General features: G+C 45.6%; 1 protein-coding gene across 1 annotated transcript in view; it reads right to left on the bottom strand.

The window, feature by feature from the left end:
- Nucleotides 1-23,391, bottom strand: part of ARID3B (AT-rich interaction domain 3B) — a 60,231-nt gene that overhangs the window by 6,340 nt on the left and 30,500 nt on the right. Inside the window, exons 5-8 of the mRNA XM_035112397.2 lie at nucleotides 6,465-6,648; nucleotides 5,343-5,602; nucleotides 2,613-2,873; nucleotides 476-580 (exon numbers count right to left, since the gene is read on the bottom strand). Of these exons, the coding sequence (XP_034968288.1) occupies nucleotides 476-580; nucleotides 2,613-2,873; nucleotides 5,343-5,602; nucleotides 6,465-6,648 (810 nt within the window). The remainder of the gene's footprint in view (nucleotides 1-475; nucleotides 581-2,612; nucleotides 2,874-5,342; nucleotides 5,603-6,464; nucleotides 6,649-23,391) is intronic.

Raw genomic sequence — 23,391 nt, 5'->3', positions numbered from 1 at the left:
AAGGCAAAAAGAGTTCTGCTGGTTCAGGCCAAAGGGGACCCATCTAGTTCAGCATCCTGTTCTCACTGTGGCCTTCCTGATGCCTGTGAGAAACTAGCAAGCAGGATCCAAGCACAAGAGCCCTCTCCCCTCCTGTAGTTCCCAACAACTGGTACTCAGATGCATTGCTGCATCCATCTGTGGAGACAGAAGCATAGCCATCCTGGCTAGGAGCCATTGATAGCCCTCTCCTCTTTTAAAGCCTCTCTCGTGCCTCTCTCTGTTCTGGCTTCCTCAGAGCGGCAATGGAGTATCAACAGCCGTGTGTGGGGGTGTGTGAGATCAGAGGATTGTTCTCCAGAGACCAGCCATTCCGCAGCTTGGCAGAATGTTCAGCCTGAAGCTGGATTATTCCAAATATCGGGTGGCTGATTCCAAGATATCCACCTGCTTCAATCCCTTGCCCCATTTCAGAAGTGGACTCTTTCTCTCTCACCAGCATAGATTGTGCCATTGATTTCCACAGACATATTAATGCTTCCAAAGCCAGACGGGGTCCAGTTCAGTGCTGCTGATGTCGCTGCTGAATCTGATTTATCCTCTGGTGGGGAAGGACAAAAGACTAGTGTGAGTTGTGTTATGCTCATCCCACTACATAGGACAGACCCGGCTTGGGCATTTCTCTCTCACACCTCTCCAGACCTGAAAGACCCACACTGGCTCCCAGTATGTTTCCGAGCACAATTCAAAGTGTTGGTGCTGACCTTTAAAGCCCTAAACCAGGCACCCCCAAACTTCGGCCCTCCAGATGTTTTGGACTACAATTCCCATCATCCCTGACCACTGGTCCTCTTAGCTAGGGATCATGGGAGTTGTAGGCCAAAACATCTGGAGGGCCGCAGTTTGGGGATGCCTGCCCTAAACGGCCTTGGCCCAGTATACCTGAAGGAGCGTCTCCACCCCCATTGTTCTGCCCGGACACTGAGGTCCAGTGCCAAGGGCCTTCTGGTGGTTCCCTCGCTGCGAGAAGCAAAGCTACAGGGAACCAGGCGCCCGCCCTGTGGAATGCCCTCCCATCAGATGTCAAAGAGATGAACAACTACCTGACATTTAGAAAACATCTGAAGGCAGCCCTGTTTAGGGAAGTTTTTAATGTATGACATTTTAATGTACTTTAATCTTTGTTGGAAGCCGCCCAGAGTGGCTGGGGAAACAAATAATAAATATATTTGTTGTTGTTGTTGTTGTTGTTGTTGTTGTTGTTGTTGTTGTTGTTGTAAGATGGTTGGTCAACTGGTAGAGATTTCACCTTGCTCTGCACTATGCCTTGATCCATCATTAAAATAAATGGAAAGAAACAATGGGCCTTGAATGGTTCAAAGTACCAGCTGGGGAAACACTGGACACGGGAAGTCATACACAAGGGGTTTAAACCAGGGATGGTGATTTTTCTTTTTTAGACTGAGGGTCATATCTGGCGTGGAAACTGTTCAGCATGCAGGCCTGATCCCTGCATCTGGAAAACACCGACCCCCAGCATCCTCCTCCTTCAACATGCAGCTGATTGTGATAGACCCTGTAGACCTGCCGTTCTCTCCACCCCTTCAGATCTATCCACCCCTTTGGGTCCCTTCCAACTACCATTCTATACTCATGCCTCTGAGGATGAGGTAATGAAGACGCATCAGTGGCAAAGTAAGTCCTGCACATCTCATGAGACTTCTGACATGCATCTCATCAGTGCTATTTTTCTAGAAAAAGAGGTGCTGGAACGCATCAAGAACACATCTCTTGTTCTCTTAGAATGGCAACGGCACCCACCTGAGAGGTGCCAGAAATGAGTTCCGGTGAGTTCTGGCTGAAAAAAGCCCTGCTTTTACGGCTGGCCAAGCCAGCTTCACTGGAAAGGGACAGCTCAGCGCTCTCTCATCCACTCCAAGGAGGTCAGGAGTGAGAAGGAAGAGAAGCCGGGTGATTCTCAAGGGGTAAAAACTCCCACAAGGCCAAATGTGGTCTGAGGTCTGTGGTTTGCTCGTCACTGGTTTAAACCAAAAAGTTGCACCTATCTGCCCACATCCCATTCTTGGGCATGGGGGGAGGCCAGGACATTGTGATGACTACTGTGCTTCCCTCATGCATCAAGTCCCTTACCCTCCAAAAAGCATTATTCAGAATAGCAGTCTGCACAGCCCACTAAGGAAGGTAACAACACAATAAGATTCAAAATAGTAGTAATTAATTGCACTTTTATTCAACATTCAATTAAAGCTAGTTCCATTAATTCAGCTTAATTGATGAACATGAAATGAGATAAGCCTGTTAGTCACTGAGTAAGTCTTAGATACCACATTTAGTCATGGCTTCACTGTTCTGCAAACTCTTAATGTGATGGATGGGCTTGATGGTGACACCTGTTTCCCAATGTCTGGTTTAAGGTCACTTAGCAGGAGATTTAAATCACCACTTCCAGTGCTCCCCTGCTGCCCCCTAGGGAACCCCACCTACTTTGGGGACCAGTTTTAGACTACAACTCCCATAAGCCTTTGCCAACCTGATGCTTTCAACTACACGCGCTCGCTGGGGCCAATGGGAGTTATAGTCCAAAGGCTGCAGCAGAGCCAGGGCAGTCTCACCTCGGCCATTGATCTTGATCTTCATGGGCAGCTGCCGGGCCATGCTGAAGAGGTTCCGCTGAAAGGCCTGCTGGATGAAGCGCTGCTCCTCCTCCGTCATCCGCGCCACCTTCTCTGTGGGCTCCCCAGACTCCAGCCTCTCCCTCAGCTGGTCCAGGGTAGCAGTTCGTGCCGCTGCCGTCACAGCCGCCTGCTGATTCGCCAAGGCCACAGGCATGGCAATGCGGTTTGGCGTGGACACGGTCAAGGGGACACCGTCACCTAGGAAAGCAAATGGGCCACTCAGGGACCTCAACCGGCAACTTGCCCAAGACTGGAAGCACCATCCTGACAATGCTATTAGTAGCACCGCCCCTTTTCTTTCCTCTCTCAGGCAGCAACTGCTTCATCCCTGGCACTATCAAAAAATTATGCGATCTTTGGGTGTAGGGCAGTATATACGTTAAACAAACAAACAAACAATAGGCCAATGAGGACAGAGACCGTAGGCGTTCTAGGGACAGGGAAGAGCTGGGTCCAGGTGGTCTGAAAGAAATCAGCAGGGTCATGCTCCCTGTCTTTCTCCTGGCACAGGCCATCCATCGTGGCGATTAAAGTGGTTTTGGAAATAGGTCCAGAAATTCAGTTTCCTCTGACACAGCACAGTGTTGCCCAGCGACCACTTACTAAGCACGCTGCCCCAGAAGAGGATGCTTGAGACTGGCTGAGAGCAGTTATAAATCTCTGCCCCAGAGGATAGGACCCAAATCAATGGATTCAAATGACAAGAAAGGGGATCCTGGCTATATGTTAAGAAGAACTTTCTGAAGGAAAGAGCTGTTTGACAGCAAAACAGACTCCCTGAAGAAGGGAGATTTTTAAGCAGAGGTTTGATGACCATCTGACAGGGATGCTTTAGCTGTGGTTTCTGCATTGCAGGGGGTTGGACTAGATGACCCTCGGGGTCCTTTGCAACTCTACAGTTCTATGATTATGTGTCCAGAGAGATCATCTTAAGGGACAATGACACAACTGCCCCCTTCAAGACTGCTTGGCCCACTCCGTCTCTTAAAGAGCTGCTGCTAACTATGTCCCCATTTCTACTGCATGTATCTGAGAACTTTTTGGGGTAGGCAGGGAGCAGGGCATCTCATGTTACACTTAGTTTTGGAGCAGACAACAGCTACCTGAGCCTCTCTTCCCCTGCCCCAAAGCTCATCCCAATAAGATGTCCTCCACTCTCCAAAGTTGTGCAAAGTAAGGATTCAAGTGAAACCAACCTCCTGTCTCCTTGATCCTTGCCCATCCTAGCTAATAAAAGCTAGCCGGGAAGGGCTGGGTGATGGGCTATGTGGGGTGGTGAATGCTTCCCTCTGTGAGAGAGCCTCCCCAGACCCACTGAAAGAGGCGGTTATTAAACTGCTTCTTAAAAAAACATCTTTAGACCAGGCCAATCTTTAGACCAGGCCAACTATTGCTCAGTCTCAAATCTTCCATTCTTGGGCAGGGTGATTGAGTGGGTAGTTGCTAAACAACTCCAAGCACCCCTGGAGGATGCGGACCATTTGGATCCCTTCCAACCGGGATTCAGGCCTCACAATGGGTCTGAAACTGCCTTGTCGATGATCTCTGGTGGGCTAGGGACAAAGGTGAAAGCTGTTTCCTAGTTCTGCTGGATATCTCAGCGGCCTTTGATACCATCGATCAGGACATCCTTCTGGACCATCTAGAAGAGCTGGGGGGCACTGTTATACAGTGGTTCCAATCCTTCCTCCTGGGCAGTGTCCAGAAAGTGGTGTTCAGACCCCATGGCTCTCACTTGTGGGGTGCCTCAGGGTTCTGTCCTCTCCCCCATGCTTTTTAACATCTACATGCAGCCGCTGGGAGAGATCATCAGGGGGTTTGGGCTGGGTGTTCATCAGTATGCGGATGATACCCAGCTCTACCTCTCTTTCAAATCAGAACCAGTGAAGGCGGTGAAGGTCCTGAGTGAGTGCCTGGAGGCGGTTGGAGGATGGATGGAGGCTAACAGGTTGAGGTTGAATAATTATTATTATTATTATTATTATTATTATTATTATTATTATTATTATTATTATTATTCTCCCCCCCTGTTGTACTTGGCAGGGAAGGGATGACACTTGTTCCCCCTCCTTGCACTAACAGAAATGTAAATGCTTCAGGCAGATCACGAGCAGGCAGCTGACAACCTGCCAAAACTAGGACAAAAGAAGAGGGGGCAGAAGTAAAGAAGTTTGGTGTAAATGAATTCAGGGAAGGGCTGCATGGTTATGATGGAAACGGCTAAAAAGTGAAGGAGTCAAAAGGATGAAGAATGGTGGAGAGAGGGAATGAGACAGAGAGTAGGGAGGGAGAACACATTTAGGGGTGAAAAAGAAGTTTATTTTGGATGCACGAGGGAAGGGGAGCCAGTAAATGCAACTAAGGAACAACTAGGAAGATGGTAGCCACCCTTCCCCTCCATACACCAGTCCCAAGACGAGGGGACAAGCTTTGCTGCCTTCGCTCACATGCCTCTGACCCAAGAACACTAAAAATGGTGGATGTCAATGTAGCACACAACCAGCTGAAATTCTCACATCTGTTGGAGGAAGTGGTCACTGTGAGCCACACCGGGTGTGCATGTTTGTGTGTGCAAACACACCCTCACCCACTGTATGCATCTGACTGCTAAACCTGAGCACCTGGCCCTTCAGGCCACCCAAATGACGAACCAGATAAGTGGCTGACCTTTCCTGAGAGCGCCTGCTGAAGACAGGTGAGGGGTGCTGGTTCCGCCACCAGGGGCGAGGCTAACGATGGGGAAGCGGATCTTTGGAGGGCACAAGAGCGAAGGGGGCCCCGTGGCAGCAGGGGAGTAGCTGAACAAGGAGGAGCTGTAGCTGGGCCGCCGGCCTTCCCGCCTGTTGCCATCAATGGCAGCCTGCAGCTCAGCGGGAGAACTTAAGGACTTCTTCTCACATTCATAGGCGTAGAGGTACTTCATATACCTAGAAAAACAAACAAAGAACAGGAGATGCAGAACCAGGCAGAATGCTGCTTTTGGTACAGCAGAGATGGACTCTAGTCAATACTCAGCCCAGGCCCAGTCACAGGGCTCATTCAGACATCAAGCCAAATCATGCTGTGTTCTAACCGTAGCTACCATAGACCCCGCCATAATTTGAGCTGCTTGTCTGTTTAGTTCTCATCTGATCAGGACTCCACTCCTGTAAGTTTGTGTTCATGTCTTACGGTTTTTTTGAGGCCCTGTCATTTGCCAATGATCTGCAGATCCAAACGTAACAACAAACCACAGTTAGGACAAACTATGGTTTGACAGGCCTGCTTGGAACCTCTTTTTAAACCATGGTTCATAAGCAGACAAAATTTCAGATATACAGTAATGCCAGAACATTTTATATGACTGCAGTTATACTACATAGGGTTGCGTGAGAATTAATGAGATAAAAGTAAGTAAAAAATGGCATTATGGAAATACTATTAAAAGGGTGGAGGGAGAAGGAGATGGCAGGCTTCAATCTGGTGATAACTTCAGTAAATCAACAGTTCTATCAGCTGCTGGGAGAAGGCACAACCCAAAATACAGAAGCAGCTAGGCAAAATAGTATGTTTTTCTAAAACTAATTACAGCAGGAATGCAGAAATCCCAGGGTTCTGAAGCAAAGTTTACTGAGATGGGGACAAGTTGTGATGGGCCTCAGACTCAGGTGTTCCCCATCTCCTTTCCTAGAATAGTTGCAAGGAGACTGGAAGCTCCTTGCGACTACACCATTTAGAATTCAGCCACAAACTCTTAATCTAGTTCTAGACTGAGATATCACACAGGCTTGTGGAAAGTTCAGGACTTACTGGGTGCGAAGTGTAAATGCAGCACTGGTGATGGAGGTGGGTAGGTTAAGGCCTTTGGTGATCTCCCTCCAGATCTTCTTGTTGATGATTTCCACCAGCCCTCCCTTGTCGGTCACCAGCTTGTAAAGCATGTAGAGGTCGAGAATCTGCTTTGCCATGATGGGGATGCGGTTGATTGGTGTCCCTGCAGCCAAAAAGAAGGAAGCAGGAAAGAAAGAGAAAGGGAGAAAGAGAATGTGGGTAAGGAAAAGCCACTTAAGACTCCAGCTGGACTTTTAACGCCTGCAACTGCCTCTCTGATCCCACAGTTTCTGTAAAGCCTCAACCACTCAGTCCCCTACTAAATCTAAATCCAAGTATGTGTAAACCCAAGTGCACATGTATTCTTCCCATCTCCCCTCTCTGTTTTTCCTCCTTCAGTTGCCCTGCTGGAGCTGGAGTTAAGATTGTAAGTTGCTGTGAGCAGTGACTGAGAGGTGATAGGCTAGCCATCTTGAAATATCTGAATGGCAGGTGAGGGCATGGAAGATGGAGCAAGATTGTTTTCTGCCAACAGAGAGGAGGACCCTAACCAATGTATTTAAATGGCAAGAAACAAGATTCTGATTAACATTAGGGAGAACTTTCTGGCGGTAAGAGCTGTTCTAGAGTAGAACAGACTGCCTTGGAAGAAGGTGGACTCCCCTGCAACCAAGGTGTTTAGACAGAAGTTGGATGGCTATCTGTCAGGGATTCTTTAGCTGTGCTTCCTGCATTGCAGTGGGTTGGACTAGATCACAGAATCATAGAACTGTAGACTTGGAATGGACCACAAGGGTCATCTAGCCCAACCCCCTGCAATGAAGGAATCTCTTTGCCCAAAGTGGGGCTCAAATCAACAACCCTGGGATTGAGAGTCTCACACTCTACCAACTGAGCTATCCCTCGGATGATGACCCTTGAGTCCCTTTCACTTCTACAGTTCTATGATCCTATGAGTGACCTATCCTTCGCCTGTTACTCAAAGTGTCATTCACATTGTTGGTGCTGTGTGCATTCTATAAAATATAAAAATATCCCCACGTACCCAGCAAAAAGAAAAGGGTCCCTATTTGTGACAGAAGTGCAGTAACACCACTAAAGTTCTCCTGCTGGCACCCACTTCCCCTTAGGGCAAGCAAAAACACCCAACCATACGGAAGAGCTCTGCACCTAGGCAACAGACAGAGAAGAGGCCCAGGCCAGGCTTAGGGGAAGAAGAACAGCTGGCATTATTATGTTTAGGAGGCCAAGGTGTGAAAATCCAACAGTTTTGGTTCATGTGCAAAATTACTATGGCATTTCTCTTTTATGCTCTTATTGTGGTTTAAGTTTTGCCTTCCATTTCCCTGACCGTGGCAGGGAGAGACAAAGTTCCAGAGGGAATGGAGTAAATTTATTGACTATATGGAGAAGAACTGTAGAAGCTTAAAGACACTTGCAGGACTGAAATAAATCCTACGGTGAACTTATCTATGTTTATAAAAAGGAACTGCGAGACAGGAGTGAGAAATAAAGTCGAATGACAGGAGGGAAGTTACAGCTCGGCGGAGCAAAAGACTGAGATGGGGGAATTTAAGATAAAATGTAATCAGTTTTTTGTGGTTGTTGTTCTTTGTTTATTTGGAAAATTTAATTAAAAGTATTTTTTTTTAAAAAAAAGGAATTGCATGGCAGTTCTGCAGCAGTCTCATCCTGGAATGGTGACTCTTGGCAGGGGGGAGGGGGAGGGAGAGAGAGCTGAAAGCATCTTCATTTTAGAAATGGAAACAAAACCAAAAAAAATTGTTTTTTTGAGCTGGGGTGGGGAGGGGAAAGAAAAGCACCTGGCCCTCTTCTTGTCTTATTTTTATATAATTAAATACTGCATTTCACTACATAATCACTGCCACCACATAATAGCCGCACCCCTTTTTTCAGGCCCTAAAATTGGTCCCAAAGTTTTCACCGCATAATCATTGCAGAAGGAATGCTGTGCTGCCTACTGTGCCTGCATAACTGTCATGTTTTTGGGTAGCACAGCTCAGGGGAGAATAGAGTCGTACTGTACCTTGGTTTTCAAACAGCTTAGTTCTTGAATGTTTTGGCTCCCGAACGCCACATACCTAGAAGTGACTGTTCTGGTCTGTGAACTAGTTTTGGAATCAAACATCCAACAGGGCCTCCCCAGCTTCCGATGGGCTGCAGGAGCTTCCTGCAGCACATCAGAAGCTGTGCTTTGGTTTCCGAATGTTTTCGAACTCAAACAGACTTCCGGAACAGATTCCGTTTGACTTCCAAGGTACAACAAGGTGGTGTTTTGTTTCTGATTTGCTTCATTAGTAAGAAGTGTAGATGAGAGGTTTTATGGTGCAATAGTATTAACTCTCTGAAAAACTCTTTTGAAGTCTGGCCATGGTGCCGTTCCGGACCTATTTCCTAATCACTCCAGTCTTTGGCAACCAAAATGACGCTTTTATTTCCCACCCCATCATGGGCAGCCGGTGAGCATGCAACATCTTGGTTTCAACACTGACTAGAGGCTGCATGTTTTAGGGCAGTTGCCTCTAACTTTCCTTTCTGTTCCACCACAACTTCCTTCTGTCAGCCAGCAAATCTGGTCTTGTTAAGTCTCCTAATATTTTGGAGATGGAAAGAACAAGCCAAGCACACACACCCCACAGAAATGTGAAAATGGAACACAGGCCAACACCTTTGTCAAGGAACAAAGCTCAGCTGACATGCTGGAAACTAGGGGGCCAAATTCACAGTAAGGTTCGGCACATTTTAAAAAACACACACAAGGAAGCAGAATTCAAGTGATATATACTTAATGTCTAGAGGAACACTACAAAACCCTCAAAAGGAAAGAAGAGCCCTTTTCAGCAGGTCCTCTTTGCTGGATGGATTGTGAACACAATGCATAGCTGAACCAGAACTCCCAACCTATGGTTTTCAAGGAAGCCAAATACTACTGGGACTGGAGTAGAGACTGGAGCTCAATGGATGCATTAGAAAGGCGGAACATTATCTCTTGCCACCATAACTGTGTTTCTTTTTTGGTCTAAATTGGCCATTGCTTTTTTTGGTCTAAATTCCCCATCTGCTTTTCTGGTGGCTTTGTTTTTGGAGAAAGAGGTGTCAGAACACTTGCACACAGTTAGATCCACAGCTTTAAATAAAAACTTCTTCCTAACCAGAAAGTTTGCAAGCAAGGGATTTCTTGGCAATATTAGCAAACCCCATTGTGTTATATGGCAGTTCATCAATAGCAAACCATGGTTTGGTGTTGTCTTTAATGAGTATAAGGATTCTTGGGTTCAGGTTCTCCCTCTTTCCCTCCCACAGAGAGATTTCTCTCCCTCCGATCCTAATGTGAAACAAACCATTGCCAGTTTGTAAAAAAATAGCAAACTATGGCTTACTTCAAGCCAAAAAAATGAGTGGGAGGGTTGGCAATCTCTCTTCATGAGAGAGCGCCCGAGTTCCAAGTATTCTGGCTGCTCACTCAAATAATGCCAAGCCAGGCTGTGGCATCATTTCTGAGCTGTCTGTCCAACAGAAGCAAAACACTTGCTTATGGAAGTCTTAGCAGCCCATGTTGCTCCCAGATAAATTATTAAGGGTCTGAGACAAGTACACTTTATTAAACTAAGCGTTCTTTAATGTTAAAAGAAAAGGTCAACTTTATTACACCACCAGGCCAAAACATTTTTTAAAAAAACCCACCTAAGTTGGCTTCTAAGTCTAAGCACTGCTGAATAAAATCAGTCTCCCAATAATTAAGCTAAAGCTTTAAATCAATCAAGCTGATTAAAGCATGCAACTCTCATTTTGATTGTTTGAGGCAAGCGAAAAACGGCTAAGAATAAAAAAGTGTCCTTGATTTGAAGGATTACTTTGGTTTTTACAACCTCAGGAGTTTTAAGCCTCTGTAAGGAAATTCCTCTTCTGGCAGGGATGTTTTTAAAAACTACTTTATCACTTCTGAACTTAAGCTTGCTCCTTTTCTTTTCTTTTCATATACATTGTAAACAAATCTAGCCAATGGAATACAACAAAAACAGGCAAGCAAGGCAAAAGAGGAAATGCCACAGTGGGTAGATCATATATTAAGGGCCAGTTTGACAGGAAAGGACAAGAAATCCCCAACCAAAGATGACAGATGCTGCCCAGAGGACAGATTTCCTGCAAAATGTTGTCAGGCTCCGCAGCAGAAAACATTCATAATCCTTAGACTTTGCTTTGCTGCTCTTCCTAGGATAAACAAAAGTTCCTATTAACCAATTCTCTGGAATTCTTTTATGCTTTTATGCCACATATTTTTAATGTCAAAAAGCCTGACAAGTTAACAGGGTGTGTATGTTTGTGTGCGTGTTTCAACCTTTAATGGGTGATTTGCAACTAAGTAGACCCACTGAAATGAATGAATTGGACTAAGTTAGGTCCAAGAGGTCTACTTTGACTAAAAAAAATAGTTGACTACCACCCCATATGCTTAAAATGTAATACTCTGGGGGCTGCAGCAGCCTTACTGGTGGAGAATAATGGTTGCTCCAGCCTAGTGGTCCATCCTTCCAAGTTAAGAGATCCAGATGTTTATTGCTGCTTTTATGGGTCTCAAAGGCAGCTGACTCCTACAGAGTCAGTCCAGTGACCCACCCAACTCAGAACTGTCTACACTGACTGATGGTGACTCTCCAGGGCTTCAGATGGGACACTTTCCTAGGCCTAACCTGGAGATGCTGAGAATTTTTAAGCCCTGTGGCCACTGAACAAGCAGCATGACCTTCCCCACTGAGCTGCAGCCCCACTAGAACTGGTCTGCTGGATCAGACGAACAGCATCTCATTTCTGACAGTGGCCAAGCAGCACCCTCTAGGGACCCAACAAGCGGAGTGTGAAGGCAGCAGCTCTCTCTCTCTCTGCAGTAACTTGTACTCAGTCACATACTGCCTCAGTGGTTCTCTTGAGGAAATATTCCCAACACTACACTTTTGCAGACAGGGCTGTAACATTGGAAGAAAGACTAATAAGAATTAATGGGAGTAGTTAGTATTTTAATATTTGTACAGTGCTGCTGAGTGTTGTACAGAGCTTCATGTACACTTTTGGAATGTGATCTTTGCAATAGCCCTGCAAGGTAGGAGAGTATCAACATCTCCATACAGTGGAACCTCGGTTTATGAACACCTCGGTTTACGAATTTTCGGTTTACGAACGCCACGGACCCATCTGGAACGGATTAATTCACTTTCCATTACTTTCAATGGGAAAGTTCGCTTCCGTTTATGAACCCTTCAGTTTATGAACAGACTTCCGGAACCAATTACACCCATGGTTCGGGTTAAGTACGCTTCAGGTTGAGTACTCCGCGGACCCGTCTGGAACGGATTAATCCACTTTCCATTACTTTCAATGGGAAAGTTCGCTTCAGTTTATGAACGCTTCAGGTTGAGTACTCTGCGGACCGTCTGGAACAGATTAATCCACTTTCCATTGCTTTCAATGGGAAAGTTCGCTTCAGTTTATGAACAGACTTCTGGAACCAATTGTGTTCATAAACCGAGGTACCACTGTATTGCACATTGGCTTGAGACAGAGAATTCACCTTGCATCAAACAACTTCATGGCAGAGGTAGACACACCAGGCCAGTTCTCACATACAAGGATACATGGGTTTGGCCTAAAACAGAGTTTTAGTTTGGTTGAGATGTTCTACTTCCAATACATACACCAGTACCAAAAATGCAGAAGCCTCAGTTTGTGCAGAATGTTGCAGCATGATTGCTGACAGAAGTCAGGCTTTGTCAGTGTATAACACCTGTGCTCAGCGATCTCCACTGGTTGCCAGTTTGCTACCGGGTCAGGTTCAAGGTGTTTCTATTAGTATATAAAGCCCTTAACAATGTGGGACTACCTGAGAGATTGCCTTCCCCCATAAGCATAAAGCAGGCACCCCCAAACTTCGGCCCTCCAGATGTTTGGGACTACAATTCCCATCATCCCTGACCACTGGTCCTCTTAGCTAGGGATCATGGGAGTTGTAGGCCAAAACATCTGGAGGGCTGCACTTTGGGGGTGCCTGGCCTAAAGGCTCACTTGACTGTTTCAATCAGCAGAATTGGCACGATTACAGGTGTTCCGAATTTGTAAGACATGGATTATTTAGCGTAGCAGCACCTATACTCTGGAACTTCCTGCCTATTGATATCAAGCAGGTGCCCTCACTGTACTCGTTCTTGTGTAGACAAACCTACCCAGATGCTTGGAAAGCTTAGATTAATCTTTAGCATTTTAACTTTTTGTATGTTTTAAAGTAATTTTGTAATTTTATGAAATAAATAATACACAAATAGGGGAATCAGCTGTGAGAACAAAGAGGAATCCAGCCTCTGTATGAAATGGTTTTAAAAGTATCCGACAGACCTCCCAATCCTCTGTTGAGCCAGTTTTATGACAGTCCACTTAACATCTGTGCTAGTGGCTCCGTGCAAGACATGACATGATTCAAAAGGCACTGCAGAGCTTTGCGGAGCCACCAGCTAAAATTGCAAATGAAGAACAAGGCCAACTAACCATTCTCTTGCTTTCACAAAAGCAGAAATAAAACTGATATGCACATTTGTGTGTGCAAGTGTTTCATTTCACTGATGGGTGTCATTCTTCTGCCCTGGTAAATTCTCTGTGAGAAAGGCAGGAGAGAGCTGGGTGCGAGAAAACATTAATAAAGATTAAGCCTGGAATGCATGCTTTGCGTATCCAGTAAATGCACTTTTACACTCCCCTGGGGCCTCCTGTGGGACTAATTACCCACCCACTCTTCCCCAATCCAATTTAGTGTATGGTATTAACTTATCCCTAAGCATGCTTGATCCAGTGCCAGATGGGGAAGGCAGAGAGTGAAAGGGGAGGTAACTAACAATTTCCCCCAGGAAAACGAGGGGTAGCATTGAAGGCTGGTCTATGCAACCAATGGATAGATGTAAGGTGGCTGAAGGAAGTCTGCTTGGCAAGTCCTGGGTCCCTGCAATATACATTGGATGCCACGTGCAGCACATATTGTCAAATACTCAAGACAGCAGCATTTATAGTGGGATGCCAGAAATGAAAACTTGAGTTTGCCTGCACTGAAATGATTTCAGAGATGGTGCTCTCCAGTTTTAAACTATTGTCAATTTCTGAATGAATGGGAGGTTGAATGTGGGCTATGCTGTTGGCTTATTTGCTTTATTATAGGTGCATTTTAAAAATATGTTTGCATGCTGCCCTCAGACTGCTGATCTGAAGGCATCTTGCCTATGAGGCGCTTCCAAACCTGGACCCAACACCAAATGCACCGTATAAACACTGAATGGGGCACAAAATCACCATGCATTATATACTAGAGTATAAGCTGAGTTTTTCAGCCCAAAAATGGGCTGAAAAAGCCGCCCTTGGCTTATACTCGGGTGAGGCGGGCATCATCATCACCGCTGGTCCCGCTGCCGCCGCCCGGCTCTCACAAGGGCAGGGACAGGAGCTGCTGGCAATTTTTTCCATCCCCCCCCCAATATGCCCCCAACAATTCAAATGCAGAGTTGTTGTTATGTATTGCGGTTTTTTAGAACACCACCACCACCACCGTTTTGCTTTACCTCAGCAGTTAAGTTTTAAGCAGGGTTGTGAGGGAGATTCTGTATGAAGGCCCCCCCCCCAAGAATCATTTGGGGAATAATTTACATTTCTCTGTGTGCCCTGTTTTAAAACTGATGCTCTTTATTTTGGCAGCCCTTGCATAGCAGCCCACAGATCCAAACACTGGAGTCCCACGGGGCTGGTGGCTTGGGGAGGGCAGCGAAAATTACCTGGCTACCCTAGAGATGCAAGATGTGGGTGGGTGCACATGTTTGCATGAATGTCTCACTCTGTGTGTGTGAAGGGCTGAGCCCTTAATAATGCAAATAGAAGGCAGAGAATCTAAGCGGGATGGAATGAGCATGCCTTGTTTTGAAATATTCCAAATCCACAGATCCTGAAGAGGCAATAAATAGGGCAGTTCCTCAGTGTTCCCTTATTTCTGAAGTTTTTGACTGGCAGTCTCATCATCAGTCCTTCCATCCCTCTATCGGCTCAGTACCAGGCTTCAGTCCTGTTTCTTTTAAGCATATTATTGTGCGCAAACCTGACACACAATACAAAAAGGTGATAATTGACGCTCATCTTGCTGATGCACCACTTATTTGCCCAGCTGAATAAATCCAGAGCGCTCATTCTCTGCCCAGCTTGGTGGGTACTTCCTCCCCCCCCTTCTTTCTTTCTTTCTTTCTTTCTTTCTTTCTTTCTTTCTTTCTTTCTTTCTTTCTTTCTTTCTTTCTTTCTTTCTTTCTCTCTCTCTCTCCCCCCCCCCCGCTCCCTCCATCCCCTCTCTCTTCCCTCCCTCCTTCTCTCTCTCTTCCACCCCTTCCTTCCTTGTCTCTCTTTCTTGCTCTCTCTCTCACCCCTTCCTTCCTTCCTTCCTTCCTTCCTTCCTTCCTTACTTACTTACTTACTTCCTTTATTTTTGAAATTTACCAGTAGCTGCTGCATTTCCCACCCTCGGCTTATACTCGAGTCAATAAGTTTTCCCAGTTTTTTGAGGTAAAATTAGGTGCCTCGGATTATATTTGTGTTGGCTTATACTCAAGTATATACGGTATTTATTATATATATTACTACATTATTAGATGTAGATTTATTATATTTGAATATCACTCTTCATCTCAGGGCAGTTCACAACATAAAACAGCAATATATGAAACACAAAATACATAATAAAAATAAGAACAAAAACCAATAATCCCCACTCCCACAACCAGGGCCGGCTCTAGGTAGACCCCTGGTGGCGCGGTGCGCCAGGCCGGTAGGTTGGCCGCCGCGCGGAAACCATGCTGCACCCTGCGAGGGCGCCGGAGCGATCTCCGCCCCTCAGCACCAGGGCGGCCAACCTGCTCAAGACTGCCCTGCCCACAACACATTCAAAAGGGCAACGGATGTCAATCACCCAAAGGCCTGGTTGAAGAGGAATGTTTTTGCCTGGTGCCTAAATGTGTATAATGAAGGCACCAGCCAATCCTTCTTGGGGAGAGGATTCCACAAACAGGGAGCCACTGAAGAAAAGGCCTGTTCTCGTGTTGTCACCCTCTGGACCTCACGTGGCGGGAAGGTTCATATGGGTAGAGGCAGTTGTTGAGGTATTGGGGTCCTGAGCTGTTTAATGCTTTATAGGTCTACACCAGCACTTTGAATTGGGCCCAAAAACTAATTGGTAGCCAGGACTTTGAATTGGGCCCAAAAACTAATTGGTAGACAGTTGGACCAGGATTGGTGCAATATGCTCAAGCTGTCTGCCATCTGTACTAGCTGAAATTTCCAAACCGTCTCAGAGGCAGTCCTAAGTATAATGCTTCATAGTAATCAAGACTAGAGGTTACCAAATCATAGGTAACAGTAGTTGGGCTATTTTACAACTTCAGAGTTTTGCTGCTTCCAAGGAGTGGGGAAGTCAAATTCATGTTGAAGATACAAGATGTTGAGGACATAACCTCTCTCACACTTGCAAAGGGCCATAGAATGAACAAGTGACCAAATTAAAAGACAACAGCAGACATCCTACCATTAGTCTATACCAGGGGTTCCCAAATGTTTTTGGGACACTACCTACTTGGTTCCCATAAACTCATCCTCAATTCAAAACAGTAACAATTAATTGCAATTTTATTAAAATCCAATTCAAGCTATTTAGTTTAATTCATTCAACAAGACTGATCCACTGAGACCAGCTTTTCAAAGTCTGATAGTCATTTACACCAGTGTTTCTCAACCTTTTTTGGGCCACGGCACACTTGTTCCGTGAAAAAAATCACGAGGCACACCACCATTAACAAAGTTAAAAAATTTAACTCTGTGCCGCCCTATATTATAATTATGACTGTAAGAAACACTTGCCAAATATTGCTTTCCGGCGGGCTAGTGTTGTGTATTGGCGGCCGCCAGGCTCGTTTGCACTGAGCTTTGGGAAAGAGGAGGAGAAATATTGCTTTCCGGCGGGTCAGTGCTGTGTATTGGTGGCCGCCAGGCACGTGACAATGCAAATCGCCCTTCTCGTAGCCGCACGTCGCGGCACACCAGCCAGCGTCTCGCGGCACACTAGTGTGCCGCGGAACAGCGGTTGAGAAACACTGGGACAGAGCATTCCACCAGGTCGGAGCGATCACTGAAAAGGCCCTTGCCCTGGTAGAGGATAGTCTGACTTCCTTAGGGCCTGGGACCTCTAAACTATGGTTATTCATGGACCTTAAGGTCCTATGCGGGGCATACCAGGAGAGGCAGTCCCGTAAATACAAGGGCCCTAAGCCACAGGTTAACATCATTCTCAACTTTCTTTGCTCTAAATGCCTATGCCCAAAGAATATAGTTCTGCAACTAAAATGGCATATTTCAAGATAAGTGGTGCTCCAATCAAGGGGGCATTTATATTGCTCCGTTTACCCTTCCAACAAACTTTCCACCATTACCCAGTTTCCTGATACGATCCACTAATGGCTTTGAAATTTCAAAACCCAATAGAAAGTGTTGTCATATATTACCGGTATATTTAAAATATTTATATCCCACCCTGCATCGCATCATCTCAGGACTAGATGCAATAAAACAAGTACTTAATAGCAAACATACAAGCTAGTTTGCTAGGTAGGCTAGTTTAGTCATTAATAGAATCATAGAACTGTAGAGGTGGAAGGGACCCTGGGGGTCATTTAGTCCAACCCCCTGCAATGCACAAATTTCAACTAAAGATCCATGATAGATGGCCATTGAACCTCTGCTTAAAAACCTCCAGTAAAGGAGTGAACACCACCATCCGAGGCAGTCCGTTCCACTGTCAAACAGCTCTTACCATCAGAAAATTCTTCCTGATGTTTAGTTTGAATCTCCTTCCTTGTACAGTAACTTGAATCTATTCGTGCCCAGAACTGCACCCAGGACTGCAGGTGGGATTTGATCAAGGAAGAATAGAGCAATACTTCACTGAGCTGGCGTGAAGAATCTGTGCCGCTCCAGATGTTGTTGTTGGACTACAGCTCCTACCAGCCTCAGGCAGCATGGCCCAATGGTCAGGGATGGTGGGAGGTGTAGTCTAACAACATCCAGAGAGCCACAGATTCCCCACCTCTGGCCTAGAGCATTCTCTGTGGCTGCCCACATGGATGGAGTTGTGTTTTTGAGAGTCACTAAGCAAGAGTGCAACCTGCCAAGAGCTATCAGTAATAGCAGAAATATGTAATACCAAGACTTTTCTTTTTAGATATACTTTTAACCTCCATATGATGCAGTTTTGTTTTATTTGTATCATTCTTCCTGATGAAATTATATATTTTTACGAGAGCTCTCTCCTTTGAGAACTTGTTTTAGTTTAAGAACAGATGTAAAAACAAACAAACAAACAAACTTGGGGCTGATACACTGGGAATATACCACACTGCACCACAATGTCTTATGCTTGAAATCTGAATTCTGTGTTTTGTTTTTTTCATACCATTTTTTAGTTGAAAGAATGAATTAATGTTACAAATGTGGCTTTTTAAAAAATTGCTTTGGTGTTCCCTGGGGTTGAAAAGCAGTCTATAAACAAAATACCAATCAGCCAGCCACCAATAATGCCTAAAAAAACCCATCTGAAATCAGAGGAGGTCCAAGGATATGCTTGTGATTCAATGTCTTTGTGAAAGTCACTGCTCCCTCTGACTAAATAAATAAGGACCAGCAAACATATGCAAATGTTATTTGTTAGCACTGATTCTTTGTGCAAAACTTCTATGTAATAATAATAATAATAATAATAATAATAATAATAATAATAGCAGAAAGCAAAGCCCAAATAGCACTACTCATTTTAAAAGAACTGCATCAGTATTTGCTTGGCCTTGGGTAACAGATGTGAACAGTGCATTAACTTCCTATACAGTGATATTTTTTAAATAAACCACATGGGCTATATGTGTATTTGAAATCCACAATACAAATATGTGTTAGGAAAATAGGAAGTTGCCTGTACAGAGTTATAGTCATGCATCTACACCAGAGTTGAGGAACTCCAGCCCAGGGGCCAATCTTGGCCTGCCAGGGAGTCCAATCTGACCAGTTCCCCCCACACCACACCCACCTGTCAATCAGCTGACTGTGTTGGGAGACATCAGCTGTGGGGTGGGGTCAATTATGTGTTGGCAGCCCCAGCCAGTTTCCAACAGGGAAGTAAGCAGCAGACAGACAAAGCAGGATTTAACCTCTGTTTTATCAGCTGATAAGCAGGCATTAAATCCTGCTGGGTGCTGTTTCTCCAGCACATGCCCGGCATCTGCTTGCCTAGGTTTGTTTGTTTGTTTTTTATTCTCCATGGTGTTTAATGAATGATCAGTTTTATTCTGGTATTTCCTCTGCTTTTAGTGCTTGTTTTCCAGGTTTTAATACCGTGTTGCATTTACTTAACATGGACAGCTTAATTTTAAATGCACAATAAAAAAATTCCTTCAGTAGCACCTTAAAGACCAACTAAGTTTTTATTTTGGTATGAGCTTTCGTGTGCATGCACACTTCTTAAATGCACAGTTCATAGCTGTCAAGTTCTCCCTTTTTTTAAGGGAAATTCCCTTATGATGAATAGGCTTCCTCGCGAGAAAAGGGAAAACTTGACAGCTATGACAGTTTGGTGCTTATTTGAAAGACTGAACAAAAGCCATTTAAAAAAATATTTTAAAAATAGATTTAACAGTAAAGGGAAAGCAGACTCCATTCTCCATTCCGGTGCTGTTTTGGATGCTTGAGCCTTTCACAGGTGGAGACTGAGAGAAGCAAACAAGGCACAGTAAGTGTGGAAAGGTTCCTCGTACAGCCCTCAACAGCCTGCCTTCCCAGCCCCCTGGTAGGAAGAGAAAGGCGTTAAGTCTTTATTGGAAGCCCCCAGCGCTGAACAGGAAAGGCTGAGAAACGAGCATCATGGGACAGAGACAGAGGCTGAGCAGATCCTTTCACGGCCGGCTGCGAGGCTTGTCAGGGCCCATGATGGATTACTGTCATCTGGCAGTGGGGGGATTAATGATCTGGGGGTCAGAGGGGAGAATTCCAGAGGGAAAGGTCACTGACCGGGGGGCACGGGGCAGGACTTGTTGCCTTTTGATGGCAAGCTCATTTCTACTGTACTTTCCAGTGTGTGTCTCTCTATTCCGACAGCACACAGGGACCTCTTGGTTTGCGGCGATGCAGACAGAGGGGTCAACCTCTTGCCAGCAAAGGGAGTGGGCTGTTTCCTCTGCCCTTACATTCTGCATGCACTTCCCCTTTTCACTAACAGAGGACCCCCCCCCCCCGCGCTTCACCCCTGCTGCTACATGATCCCAAGCCACCTCACCTCTGATACAGGGTAATCAAAATCAGATGGAGCCCTGGGCACAGATAATAAACAGCAGCCCAAGGAGTCTGCTTTCAGGCGCAGGGGACAACAGAGGCTTTTCTGAGTCCAGAACTGGAGATGACAAAATGTCTACAGCCTGGAGAGAAGAATAATTCTCCAGGGCTCTGTGCCAGCAATTTAAAATATAAAACATAAAATTCTCCCGGACTCTGCGTTCACCATCTGAGCCCCTTCTTTGTGTGCCTCCTCCACGTGAGGGGGGCAACATGAGAACGGGCCTTTTCTGTAGTGGCTCTCCCCCCAGGGAGCTTCAGCTGGCACCTTCAGCTGGCACCTTCATCACACACCTTTAGGCACCAGGCAAAAACATCCCTCTTCAACCAGGCCTCTGGCTTATTAATAGTACTCTACACCCTTTCAAATGTGTCTGTGGGAAGGGTGGTGGTATTGTTCTGCCGTTTTGTTTTACTTATTTATTTGTTTTTATCCTGTATTTTATTCTGCGAACCGCCATGAGATCTTATGAAGGGCAGTATATAAATCTAATCTAATCTAAAATAAATAAATGAAGCTTAGTTGCTGCAACAGACTTGCATGCATACTTGACTCCCTGCCCCAAATTGGCATGTTTGGGACCTTGATGGAAAGATCTCCAGGATGGCAAAGGTGCTACCTGAACTGTGGTGCTTGGTGCCCAACTCCACCAAAGGTAGGGCAAAATTAAGAAAGGTATTTGCTGTCACAAGCAAACAGGCTGGTGGCAAATATTGTGCACCCAACAGGATGTCCCCTGCCAAATAAGGTGGCATGTCTGTGGTTCCTAGGCAGCTGCGCATCCAGGCAGCTTAGCTTTGAGACCATGACTCTATTTTAAAGGAAAGGAGATTCCAGTGGATGGGTGACACCTATCCAATTTACAGCAGAACGTAAGAACACCAGCTAATTGCCACATGCTGTTATGAGGTAGCCAACGTGCTGCCTGGCAGATGCTGTGGGCCTACAGCTCCCATCCAACCCAGCCAGCACAGGTAATGGTCAAAGGAGGTGGCAACTGTGAGCCAGCAAAATTGGGAGGGCTTCATGCTGACTACACCTGTGCTAAGCAGAGGGGCGAGGCCTGCCTATGAGAGATGTGTACTGAAATCCTACCTTTGCCATGAGCTCTATGCATGGCAGCCTGGTGCCCTCCATACAATCTGGAGTACAATTTCCATCAGCCTTGACCACTGGCCTTCATGGATGTGGCTGATGGAAACTGTAGTCCAGCAACAGCTGGAAGGCACCAGGGTGGGGAAGACGCATATCATGTCTTGGGATAGATTACTCTACCCATCTGCCAGGGATACTTTAGTTGAGATTTCTGCATTGCAGGGGGATGGACTAGCTAACTCTTGGGGTCCCCTCCCAACTCTACCATTCTATGATTCTATGGCTCCCTCTGACCGCCAGTTGTCCATCCACAAAGTACAAAAAGTTAAGACTACAAAGTACCCCGCAAAATGCTCCTAGAGAGACATGGTAACAAAGGCCTGATAGTCCTATCACCATAGGACAGAAAAAAAGAAACACTGATAACACGATGCCCTTCCTTCTCACTGCTCAGCAGCCTACATACTTTTCTAGAAAAAACAAAACAAAAAACTTCCTATTGAATCTCAACATTGGCTAGGAAGAGTGTGTGGTAGGCTTAATGGGCATGCAAAAGGATCACGACCAGGAGACCTGGATCCTTTGCTCTCTGTTAGCTTAGCCTGAAAATTTACCAAAACTCCACTCTTCTACTCTGTGCCACAATTCTGCCTCCCCAAAAACGGAGTCAATGTCATAGTACAATCAAGTCTTACACACATTTAACTTGCACAATTTCAGCCAGACATGGTTATTATTACCGTATTACTATTTATTGAATTTATATACCGCCCTACACCCAGAGGGTAAATGTCGCCAGTTGAAATCCAGCAAATTAACACAAGCAAGGCAGAGGACTTAAAAGTTATTTTTGCTCCAGGGTTTCCTGGTGGAAAACAGCTTTTCTGGGATGCTCTTGCGAGATCTCGCAGGGCCATCAGAGCTTCTGAGAGATGTTGCACAAGCATCCTTAGCCTTCTGGAGCAGGTGTGCTGGGCAGCCCTTCCTAGCAAGCATGGTAAAGAACTTAAATACTCTTTTTGCACTGGGAAAACTGTCTCAGATAGATTTTAAAAAGAATTAAGCAAACTGTAGGTGAACTGGCCTATCAGTGGCTACTCTAGCTAAGATAGAAGCTCCATATTCAGAGTTAGTGTACCTCTGAACACCAGTTGAGGCAGTAGGGAGACAGTTATGGTGGCAGGGGTGGGGATGGGGATTAGGGTCTTTCATTCCTGCTTGTGCGCTTTCTGGAAGCACTTGTGAGGAAACTCTTTCTGATTTGTCACCTCCCATATCTGTTGTATGCCCCAACAATGCAGGATACCTTGCTGATGGGAAAAACTTTTCAGTGGCAGCACCCCAATTTTGCAGTTCCCTCCCAAAGGAAGATGGTCCCATGCTAGACCCCTTTTAGGTCTCGTCTCCCTCTGCTTTTAATGGTTTTTTAAAAAATGATACTGAAAGTATTAAATTTTGCTCTTCTTTGTTTTAACACTCTGGTTTATTTCAAGTTATTGTTTAAGATTTGTATTTGTGATTGGCTTTTAAAATAATCTTGGGCCCAATGAGGGCCAAATGTGGTTTTGAAAAGCTTTAACAAGTAAAAGAAACATGGTGCTTGGGGGAAGTGACTGGAGGTCCTGGAGGAATTGCTACCATCTGTTTTTACCGGTTGCTGGAAACCACAGGAGGGGAGAAAGCTCTTGTGCTCAGGTCCAGCTTGCTTGTTTCCCGGAAGAGGCATCTCTTTGGCCACTATGAGAACAGGATCCTGGACTAGATGGGCCACTGGCCAGATCCAGCAGGCTCTTCTTAAGTTTTTATGTCACAAGCGACAAAGAGCAACCAATCCTGCATACTTTGCCAGGTGCTACCTCAATGTTCCAATAAAGGGCCAGAAATGTTCCAGATCAGCCTTCTACAACCTGGTGCCCTGCAGATGCTCTGGACTTCCACTTCCATCAGACGCAGCTGACGTCTGTTGCCAAAATCTCTGTGCATGTGGCAAAGCAAGAAGTTACAGGCTCTGCCCTTAGGACTTGTTTGAAAGGTAATAAAATACAGTCCGGAGAGAAAGAAGCCCTCTCTGCCTGTCTGCCCCCCCCCAATCCCACAGCAGCCCTCATCACTTATCCCATGCCCCAAGCCCCTTGTCTAGTTCCACAGTGAATCTTCACACCTCCTGATGTGATAGTCATTACCTGATCTGCTAACCTGTGGGCCCTCACATATGTTTATCAAAGTGGGAGCTGGGAAGGAGAGCAATTAATCATGTTCTATTTGATGTGAGGCTCAGTTCTTATCTGCACCCATGGAAATGCCATTGGGCTCTGCTTCCCCTTCACCCCCTGAATAACACAAGCCTGACAGATT

Source organism: Zootoca vivipara, chromosome 9 (assembly GCF_963506605.1).
Source record: "Zootoca vivipara chromosome 9, rZooViv1.1, whole genome shotgun sequence".
Lineage (NCBI taxonomy): Eukaryota > Metazoa > Chordata > Lepidosauria > Squamata > Lacertidae > Zootoca > Zootoca vivipara.
Note: the sequence above shows the minus strand (reverse complement) of the source record. Positions and strands in the feature narration are given on the sequence as shown.